The sequence below is a fragment of the Rhopalosiphum maidis genome, chromosome 3, assembly GCF_003676215.2.
Source record: "Rhopalosiphum maidis isolate BTI-1 chromosome 3, ASM367621v3, whole genome shotgun sequence".
Lineage (NCBI taxonomy): Eukaryota > Metazoa > Arthropoda > Insecta > Hemiptera > Aphididae > Rhopalosiphum > Rhopalosiphum maidis.
In genome coordinates, this window is record NC_040879.1 from 13,293,723 (window position 1) to 13,304,745 (window position 11,023).

Consider the following 11,023-nt stretch of genomic DNA (forward strand, 5'->3'; position numbering starts at 1 on the left):
TATCTTTTTCTTTTCTTTTTTTTTTCATGGTTATTTTGAAAATACTGAACAAATTATTTTTCAAAACTTTTAAGGCTCTAAATCACAAATTATTAATACTATTTTTTTACTAGAAACCTCCTGTTACGTTTATTATCACAATATTTCGAATCGAAAATAAATGTATAATCTTAGATGGATTGAAATGGGATAATATACAAAACTTTAAAGCTTGTATTAAAACATACTTTTATGTAAAGTTTGTATTTTTCCTTATTCTGTCAAAGATATATTTTATTTTTCCTGTATTTGTTATATTATTATGTTAAATTAAAATATTTATTTTTCTATTCCAGATAATTGAAAAATGATCAATAATCGAGTTCTATTTAAAATATTACTAACAGTAGTTTTAGTAATTGGCTTTTTAATTAAAGGATTGTGTCTACCGTCTCGTTCAAAAAACATAATATTTGAAGGTATAAATGAATAAATACATTAATAAAATTATGTAACATAAACTTCAAATTATTAACTTTTTAAATTAATTGTTTTTTTTTCTGAAAAAATTTACTAATTACCAAAACAAAGGAATCGAAATAGACACTAAAGAAATTATCAACAATTCAGGAAAAATCAGTTTTTTCGATAAAATAGAAAATTCTAATGCTCCCAAATTCATAAAACTCGATGACAGCGTAATCATACGAACCGAAGGACATTTTTTAGAATTGAAATGTGAAGCTGAAGGTAAATTTAAAGTTTATAAACTAATGAGAAGTAGTAGTCGTTAACATTTTCAAAGATAAATTAATTTAATTCGAATTAACATTTACATTTATTATAATGTTTAATAATGATAAATCTCATTGCGTGTACAGGTAATCCTATACCGAACATAACATGGTATAAAGACGGAGTCACGCCACCTCCACGCCAAAATGGTATGATCATATACACACAGTGGACCATGAGACTGGAACATTTAATGATAATGGATTCCGGTAATTATACATGTAAAGTGAGCAACGAGAACGGATTTATAAATTTCACTTATGAGGTCAAAATAATAAAAAGTGAGCATAGATATCATCGTGGTATAAGAAATATATTATTGTTTAGTAATTGATTATATAATAAATTTAACTAAATTGAAAAAAAAATAAAATATTTAAACTAATTTTACAAAATTAATCACAAATTATAATACTTGCGCAAAAACAGCTAGAGATCCATTTTGGTACTATTTTGAAGAAATCCTTCAGGATGTCACCACACTGGAAGGCACTACCATATCGTTTAGATGCGGTGAACCTATGGGTATCATGTACGATTCAATACAATGGCGCTATCATAACGCCACGGTCGGGAATGTAGATGTAGAAAATTTAGAAGACGGCATTATCATAAAGGTATCAAAATCAAAACTTTTAAAAGTGGATGGCACGCTATGATAGCGCTTTTTGGTGACTTCAAAGCTTGCTCATTATAATTAATTATGTACATATAAAATAAATATATAGTATACACATAAAATCGTACATAATTAATAATGATCAAAAAACTCGTAAATGAACAAATTGTCAAAATATGTAGGAAAAAATGGAATTATTGAAAAATATGTAAAACATGTACTTATGGCAAAATATATAAAAATATGTAAAATAAAATATAGTTAATTTCATTGGAAATCCTTTGAAACGAATTTATCACTCACTTAAATTAATTTATCAAGTCACAGTAAAAATATATATTTACATATAAATCCGAGCCCTAATAATAATCGTGTGTCACGAGCATAACATTTATTGATGGGTTCACTGGAATTTTTTTTTTTAATGGTTACACGATTGTCAAGTTTTTACAGAAGCACCTACATACAATCTTTTTTTGATTTTGGGTGGTTTAGATGTTTTTTTGTTTGTAATTATTAAGAATAAGAAACAATTATTAATTAACACACAGTTTTATAGTTATTAATTTAGTAGTCTACTGGAACTGTACCCCATACTTTTTATTCATAACATTCAGTGAGACAATGGACTACTTATGCATAAAATATTGTTTATACATAATAAATATTTAATATTTCGATCACTGTGATAATTATTATTTAATACAAACGTAGTTATATATTTATAGTTACCAATGCAAGCGACGTACTCCCGTTATTTACCCATATAAAACTTCTATTTCAATGTAAGTTATAAATATGTTAATATTAAAGGGCTAATATTAATTGTTCGACACGGGTGACACGAGGATTACTATGTTTGATGCTTAACGGCTATAACCATGGTCCTCACATTAGCGTTGTTCCCAAGTTCCGCGAAGTCGTTATATGACGTCCAATCGTCCGCACGTCGTCCAAGGAACAAGAGCAGGCTCGATATAATCTTTACTGCTTTTAATTTTTAGTTATGGACAACCTTCTATGCATATAGCCCCATCCAGTGGCGTGCTCAGCTTTTTTGAAAGGGGGGATATTCATTTTTGACTTGTCACAGACCCAACATTTTTTTTCATGTAGATAATATATTATTTCAAAAAAATCCAAAGAGGGAATATGACACCCCGGCCCCCCCATGAGCACGCCACTATGGGTGATAGGTTACTAAGGATATGCCATGTCATACACTCCCGGTAAGGTTAAAGTGTTTTTCTCACTTTTGTTCGATTCTGTATTGGATCTCAGAGACACAATATTAAATATTTTCAAACCTATCACATATTTATCATAATCTTGTAAATAAATCGTGCGTAACCCCTCATATGTGTTTTAGAATAAAAGTTTCGACAATGACAACTTCAATGAACTGAAATTGAATAACGTAACGCAGTTAGACGAAGGATGGTATACATGCGTGTTCACTCTCAGCATTCGGACGAATGATTCATCTCCTGAACCCAATATCTTCAGTATCTATCGTAGTGCCTATTTGAAAGTGATTAAAAGTAAGTAATTTGAAATATTAAAAATGTTTTCAATATAATAAAAACGGTTTACCTTTAAAATAATTGAATATGCGATAAAAATCTTTAGAGTCGGAAATTCGAAATGTGAAAACATATCAATTGCAAGAGTACCAATTGGCTGCACTGGGCATTAGTATTGTATTGGTAATTTTTGTCTGCGTCATAATGCTAGTACGCAATCAGAGAGAGAATATGGAATCGGTAGCCAGACAATCGGATAGCAATGGAATGATCATTCAATGGACCAAGAAAATAATCATCGAAAAACAACAAAATCCCAGCAAAGAAGTAGTGAGTTGCATTTTCTACATACAAATATGCAATATTAAAGTATACCCATAACCATGTTCAAATATCCATTATATTTTTGTTTCCGTTATTAAACAATGACATAAAAATAAATCTTATAAGATATAATATATAAAAATAATTATTTATTTCAGTTTCAACCGATAGTGCAAATTGAAAAACAAAAAAGCAAATACACAACACAAGACCAAGCATGCTTGACCGAATACGAGCTGCCTCTCGATCTTCATTGGGAATTTTCGAGAGACAGACTATCACTAAATAAAACTCTTGGTGAAGGCGAATTTGGTAAAGTTATACGTGGCGAAATCGATATAAATTTATGCGATAATGTAAAGAACACGGTAGCGGTAAAAATGTTAAAAGGTACTTAATTATATTATTATTATCTATATTTTAATAATTGTTTCTAGACATTCATTTTAACGGTACCTATTTAAAATATAAGATCTTTGATTTATTATTTTATTAACTCATGGTTAATGAGTAGACGGACACATTGATACCGACATGATAGATTTAGTATCAGAAATGGAAATTATGAAGATGATCGGTAAACATGTGAACGTCATAAGCTTACTGGGATGTTGTACACAAGACGGACCTTTGTTTATTCTAATGGAATTCGCATTACATGGTAATCTCCGAGATTTCTTGAGAAAACACAGACCATTATTAAGCTACGAACCAGTTATAGGAGCAAACTTCGATGATACCTTAATGGCAAAGGATTTATTATCATTTGCATATCAAGTTGCCAAAGGAATGGAGTATTTAGCGTCAAAAAAGGTAAACCACATGTATTAACTAACCGTAGATTATAACTGTAAATTATATTATAATTTATTACTATTATTATTTTATTGATGTAAACATTTCAATATGAATATGTGTAATATAATTTATATTTAGGTATTGTATTTATTTAATTTTATATATAACATCAAGTTTTTTTTTTATTCGTCATATAGTATATTCATAGAGATTTGGCAGCAAGAAATGTATTGGTTACCGAAGACTTTGTAATGAAAATTGCAGATTTTGGATTAGCAAAAGACATTCAAAATCAAGAATATTACAGAAAAACAACCAATGGAAGACTCCCATTAAAATGGATGGCACCAGAAGCTCTTTCCCGTGGACTGTACACGATTCAGTCCGACGTGTAAGTTAATATCACGTTTTGAAAATTACGTCGTGGGGGGAGGAGAAATTGTCATATAATTCGTACATAATTCCTCATTGAAAAAATATGCAATATGAATATTTACAAAACTATGATTTTTGTTATTTTACCTTCTTGACACATAGGTATAGGTGATAAATACAATTATGAACGATAAAGTAACCATACAATGTTTTTTTACTTTTATTCAAAAATACAGATGGTCTTACGGAGTGCTGTTGTGGGAAATAATGACCTTGGGGGATAGGCCTTATCCTTCCGTACCCAATATGGAGGTATTGTTGGATTTGCTCAAGAGTGGACATCGTATGGAGAAACCGTTTTACTGTTCTCAGGAAATGTAAGTTTGTACAAATCTTCTGTTTTTATTTTAAATATTCATGAAACCAAGGATTGACGATGCTATAAATCTTTATCCGTATATATATATTATAATTTTAAAACGATATGATACCAAATATATTTTCGAATAATGATATCGATATCATTGACCGACACTGACACTCCTCTGCATTAAGTATGATATTATATTATACCTATGTGTATTAAAAATTACTCCTGATAAAAATTATTATTAACATGCGGCTACCGTGTGTGTTTTTATAGATATTCGGTAATGCAGGACTGTTGGAATATCGATCCGAGTCACAGACCCGCGTTCAATGAGGTGATGAAGTGTCTCGATGAAATTCTGTCAGTGACGTCCGATCTAGAATACGTTGACTTTAGGCTACCGCAGGTGGACACTCCGCCCACCAGCGTATAAGAGCCGTTCGACTAAAACAACTTGTCGCATTTGACAAGTATTAAAATTTGATCGATTAGTTGTGATTGGTATTTTCAACATAATATTCGACTAAAATTGAATTTCGTTTTATTGCTACCTTAATCACATTCGCCAACGTTTTTCATTATTCAAATGATTTTTATTTGCTAGTATATTAAATATATTTCAAACCTTTAAACTGCAGAATAGAATAGTCATTAGCTGATAACTCATCTTGAATGTAGTTTTTATTTGTTTTTTTCTTATTAATAATTAGTTAATATTGAATGCATATGATTTATTCAATATTACAAAAATGACAAACTTCGATATACAAACAAGGTAAGATGAACTTAAAGAAAAGCTCATCAAAACGTTATAGAGTATTCTGGTGTTTGAATGAAAAAAAATAAGGATTACCCATTATTAAATAATAATGAGTTAAGTTAACCTATTTTAGTAAAGCCTATTCAAAAGAAAAAAGAATTCAAACTATACGTGTTTTCTTAAAATATTAAATTAATAAGTGGTGTCATATATCTAGCATCTCACATATTCATAAGAATGTGTATAAAGTTTTTTAATATGTTTTAATATTTTATCTATCATTGAAAGTTAATGTATAAAAATCTGTAACATTTAATAGTGATAGATATGGTGTACATTCTTAAATGTTATTATTTTTTGTTCTAAAAAGATAAAAGAAAAAAAACTGCATAGAAAAAAACAATAAGTGATTATTTAAACAAATTAATTTGTTTGAAATGTCTAAATATTTTTATTTTATCATACGATGTTCTTTTCTTTGAAGTGAAACTTCTTTACTGAGGGTATGACAAAAATATTTCGTAACGTCACCGACTGATAGGCTGAAACGTCCGAATGAAACGCACAGAAGAAACACATGAATGAAACACCTAGCTATAGGTAGCTGTATGTGACGTCCTTACACACCCAAAGACTCGAAATTTAGGATAACTCCGAAGATAATAATCGGATTTGTATGGTTGTTGTAACTGTATAAATATATTTCTTTAACGAAACCGTTTCCGCGGAAAAATCACTTACAAAAATAAGTTGACTTATCCAAGGAAAAACAAAATTTGACTATGGTAAATAGTTGGATAGTTTCTAGTCGGCGTAACAAATATTTTAATTATGTCGAAAAATGTACCTATTCAGTTAAAAGTACTAAATTAGTTGAATAATTCTAGTCAAATCAACTTGCATCATACTTATTGCAACTATTTAAATTAGTAGCATTCAAATATAACCATATGAAATGATGAAACAGTTATAGCAACCATAACCATGGCGCAACTGTCCCGCCTGATTCAAAAGTTAGTATTTTGTACTAAGTAATATAAATTTCAAATGTAAAATGATTATAAAATTTGGTTTAAATACAATTAAAAATGTTTAGACACATTGCATAACTTTTGTCACATTACACGCGCGATAACTAGTTCAAAGAAGCATAGACTGCATACTCAATGATGTGTACCTGGCACGGTACGCAACGTTTGCCGGTACAAAGTACAGGCACCGCAGCGACCGGTCTACGCCTTATCAACCGCCACCACGGGCAACGACGACACGACACCGTAGACACTGCCCCGCGCCGCAAAAGCACAGGGTGGGACGAGAAGACAATTGGGTCTGGACGAGTGCCGGCCGCCGGCCGTCTTGCTCTCTTCCGTAAACCGTCTTACCGACGTCGCCTAGTCGTAAGACCGCGTAAAGCATACAATTGTGTATTCTCTTTTATGTCGTCAACACCTGACATAGTGACATTTAACAACTAGCTATTGTCTACCGTTGTTCATCATCAATAAAAAATATACACCGTACAAATAGTGAAATTCGTGTTCTATTGCACTGACCGGCTCACCGCGGACTCACCGAGCACCTACCGCCGTAGCCGTGTCATACCTCGTAATTAAAGTACCCAAATGGCATATAATGAACTTGCACTCATATAGTAGGTACCTTGTCACTTACTTATATAGTTCCAATTAAACGATATTCGCGAAAAAAAAAAGTTAATCGTTTACACGTGCGTATTATGGGATCTCGAATAATTTGGAGTACTCGCTATTAAATCGAATTTCAACATATTCCCAATAATCGTGGTTTTTGGGTTTGTATAAACATAATATTATGACGTTTTTAAAAAAATTCCAGAATATTATTATAACTTATAAGCATTCTTGTTCTAAGTTTACAATATTGTCATCGTCATTCGTTTCATCGTTTGCGACCTGTGTCTACGTCTGCATCTGCTTTTCGATCTGAATATCTGATGTATAATTTGTATTTTTATCGTCTGTAAGTATTAGGATTATTAATCACTGTTATCAATTTAATTAATATGATGTTTTCTGATCATTATTAAACCCAATAGCTAATGCTTATATTATTATCATGGTGCATACTGCAGTTTAATGAAGATGAAATAAATTTACCTTTAGTAAATATGTTATATTAATATTTGTAATATGCTATCTTCTATATAGATATCTATTATCTATAATATCTATTATTATTAATACATTTATTTCGTCATAAATTGTCCATATATTCGATACTGCTAGGATATATATTACAAATAGAATCGTATTATATGATGTACCAGTATAACATCCAAATCCAGTCATATCAAATTAAATATAGTATGTTTAATGTTTATAATATTGTATATTATACTATATAGTATATAGAGCATGATTTACCAAGCCTACAACATTAATTTTAACCTTTATTAATGAATTTAATTTTTAATTTTAAGTATCTAACAATACCTAATCATCTAATTTTAAATTTGCATTTGTTATTTCATTTAAGAAACGTATTCATGTGCTGATATAGACATAAAAAAAAAAAAAATTAATCACGATATGTGAAAAAACGCACATTTCAATAACTTGATAACAGTCCTAAATCTATTCAGATCAGTGGTATAAGTAGACCCAGCACAAAATTTCTTACAAAATTAATATATAATATGGAAAAAGGGTGTGCAAGTGGGTATCGCTCTGCTGTATAGTAGATCGTTTTTTTTTACGTGGTTTCGTAAAAATTTAAATTTCATACACTCATAAAAAATTTTCTATATTAACGCTGGAGTTTTTTTTTTTTTACAGTTACTTGAAAGAAAACTTATGGAGAACCTTGAATTAAGTTTTTTAACCTTAGTTAAAAGTATACTATCGTATAATAGATCGTCATACTTACAAACTCAATAGTTTCAATAAGATCATTATCTTAAAGGAAAACATGTGGGTAGTGATGTAAAATTACGGTAATTATTTATTGAAAGAATATTCTTGAGAATATTCTCTAATATGAAGAATATTCTCTAAGATAGACATCAGTAATCACTATGGTGCATGTACAAACTGACGGTGGTAAAATTCTAAATAGTACAGTGTTTCCCAACTGGTGTACCGCGGAACCTAAGGGTTCCGTCAGCCGGTGCCAAAGGTTCCGTGAGAAATTTGGGAAAATATAAATTAATTAATAATATTTTCGATTTGAATTATAATTCTAACGCAGAATAGCTGCAAAAATTATATAGGGTTCCACAAAAGGTTCAAGCTCCTACAAAGGTTCCGCGAGTAAAAGAAGTCGGGAAACACTGAATTCTAGTACAATAGGTTCCACTTAGCAATAATTACCCGGTAATAATTTGCAAAAGAATATTCTTGTTCTTGAGAATATTCTTTTTAAAAATGTTCTTTCTTCGCATCACTACATGTGGGTGAAAATGCTTACAGGTGATTCACTCTTTAAATGTAATATGGAAAACCATTAAAAGACAAAATACCAATACACAGAGGTAAGAATATAATGATCGTCGTTTACAAATCATATATTGTATGATTATGATATTGTAGTATATTGTATATACTAGTATCTAACATCTATAATAAATTTATAATTTTTACGATTTTCATATTGACCTATATTGTTTTATGTATATTTACTTCTGTCAGTTTTACCTATTATATTATATTTTAAATATACATAACAGTTTATGTCTTACAGCGTACTATTATAATAACGTCCGAGTCGATATTATATTATTATAATGTATATATCGTATGTACAATGCGATAGGTATGCAAAACCACGAAATCCCTATAGCCGTGACCATATAATGATATCGTCGATTACAAATCACGTATTATTGTGCAGTACTTACCTATAAAAACTACATAAATGTTTGATCGGCAATTCAATACATTCGTAGTGGTATGGGGTGGGGGGGGTCAGGTTTAAACGTTGCGCATCCGGCGGAGCGCTCCAGTGCCCATAATATATAATCAAGACACAGTGCATAATATATCATTGTATTATATATATATATATATATATATATACTTTAAAGGTATTATTGTTGTGATTGCGATACGCCGCCGAGTCAATATTTATATACACAATGGTTTTCATTTTTACCACGAGCCCAGACAATTGTCTGCGATTATTTTAAGTAAACTTTAGTTTTGGTTTTTCCTCGCAGTAATTTGTTATACAATTGTAAAGCATTTTACACTGAGTATTTCTTAGCTTTGGTTTTTACTTTATTCGAATCGCAGAGATAACGCATCAAAATATTGATTTCATATCCTTCAAGAGTTATTCATTTGTTATAATGTATCTAATTATTCTAGTATCTATATTGTATACAAATACCGAATACTTCTCGTATTTGACATATTGAGTACCGATGTACCATCCTAAAATATAATTAGATTTGATTTTTTTGTAGAAAATTATTTCTAGATGGTAATTTTAGAGACCAAAAATAAAAAAGGTGGACAAATTGGTACCACGCTCATCTGCTATGCGAAGTGTTGAGTGGGTCACTGTAATGGATGTATTAAGTTTGAATTCAATGATATATCAATGATAAACGATTCTGAACGGAGACGGTCTATATCATTAAGGATATTTCATAATATAATTATTTCTGATATAATAGCTATTAAAGTAATTTATTTTACTATTAGTATATATGTATATAATAAGTAGAAATAATTTTTGCCGAAAACATTGCATTTATTTTATTATTAATATTTAATTATTATAACAATATAATATATTTATAAGTTATACCATATTATATTATTATTGTTATTACATTTTGAGTGAATACCACTTTGATACAACTGTGTGGATATGTTTGTAGAATAGATAATAGAATAATATCTAAAAATTAATTTACATATTTTTAAAATGTCATTAGTCGTTACGTATAGTAAAATTTATAATGTAAGTAAAATATTTGAACCCTCGCGAATAACTTTTTTGAATTGTAACAAAATTAATTATTCTACTATTCATGGTTAAAATATGTAATTTTATCAAAAACTTAACTTCAAATGTACATGAAAAAAAATTTGAATATTAATTATTAATATTTTTATACAGATATAAAAATACCTTATTTGTGATTTTATGTCATCAAAATATTTTTGTTTTGAGAAAAAAGTTTTAAAATAATTAATAGTATTTAAACAATAAAATTATTTAATTAACTGTTTTCATATTTTAAAGAGTAAGTACATATCCTAAAGTACTCCAAACAATTGCAATTTAAATTGTGTTAAATGAAAATTAAACATAGGTAATGTATACATTTTGGTTTTTTCAGTCGTACCGTTACCAAATACAGTGGAGTCGCGATAACTCGAAGTTGGAGGGAGATAAGAATTCGCTTCGAGATATCTAACTCGAATTTATGTATAATTTTTATTTCTAGGAGCTTAAAAAAAATCGAACTGCCAGGTTTTTCGAGTTATCCC

At 29.5% G+C, this 11,023-nt stretch overlaps 1 protein-coding gene across 1 annotated transcript; it reads left to right on the forward strand.

Moving 5' to 3' along the window:
- Positions 1 to 333: 333 nt before the first annotated feature.
- On the forward strand, positions 334 to 5,216 carry LOC113559756 (fibroblast growth factor receptor homolog 1-like). Its single transcript, XM_026965502.1, has 11 exons — positions 334 to 458; positions 571 to 729; positions 861 to 983; positions 1,204 to 1,391; positions 2,763 to 2,934; positions 3,023 to 3,246; positions 3,399 to 3,630; positions 3,755 to 4,053; positions 4,236 to 4,429; positions 4,650 to 4,790; positions 5,057 to 5,216. Exons 1-11 carry the CDS (start codon positions 347 to 349, stop codon positions 5,214 to 5,216), a joined length of 2,004 nt encoding a protein of 667 aa, XP_026821303.1. The 5' UTR covers positions 334 to 346.
- Positions 5,217 to 11,023: the final 5,807 nt, after the last annotated feature.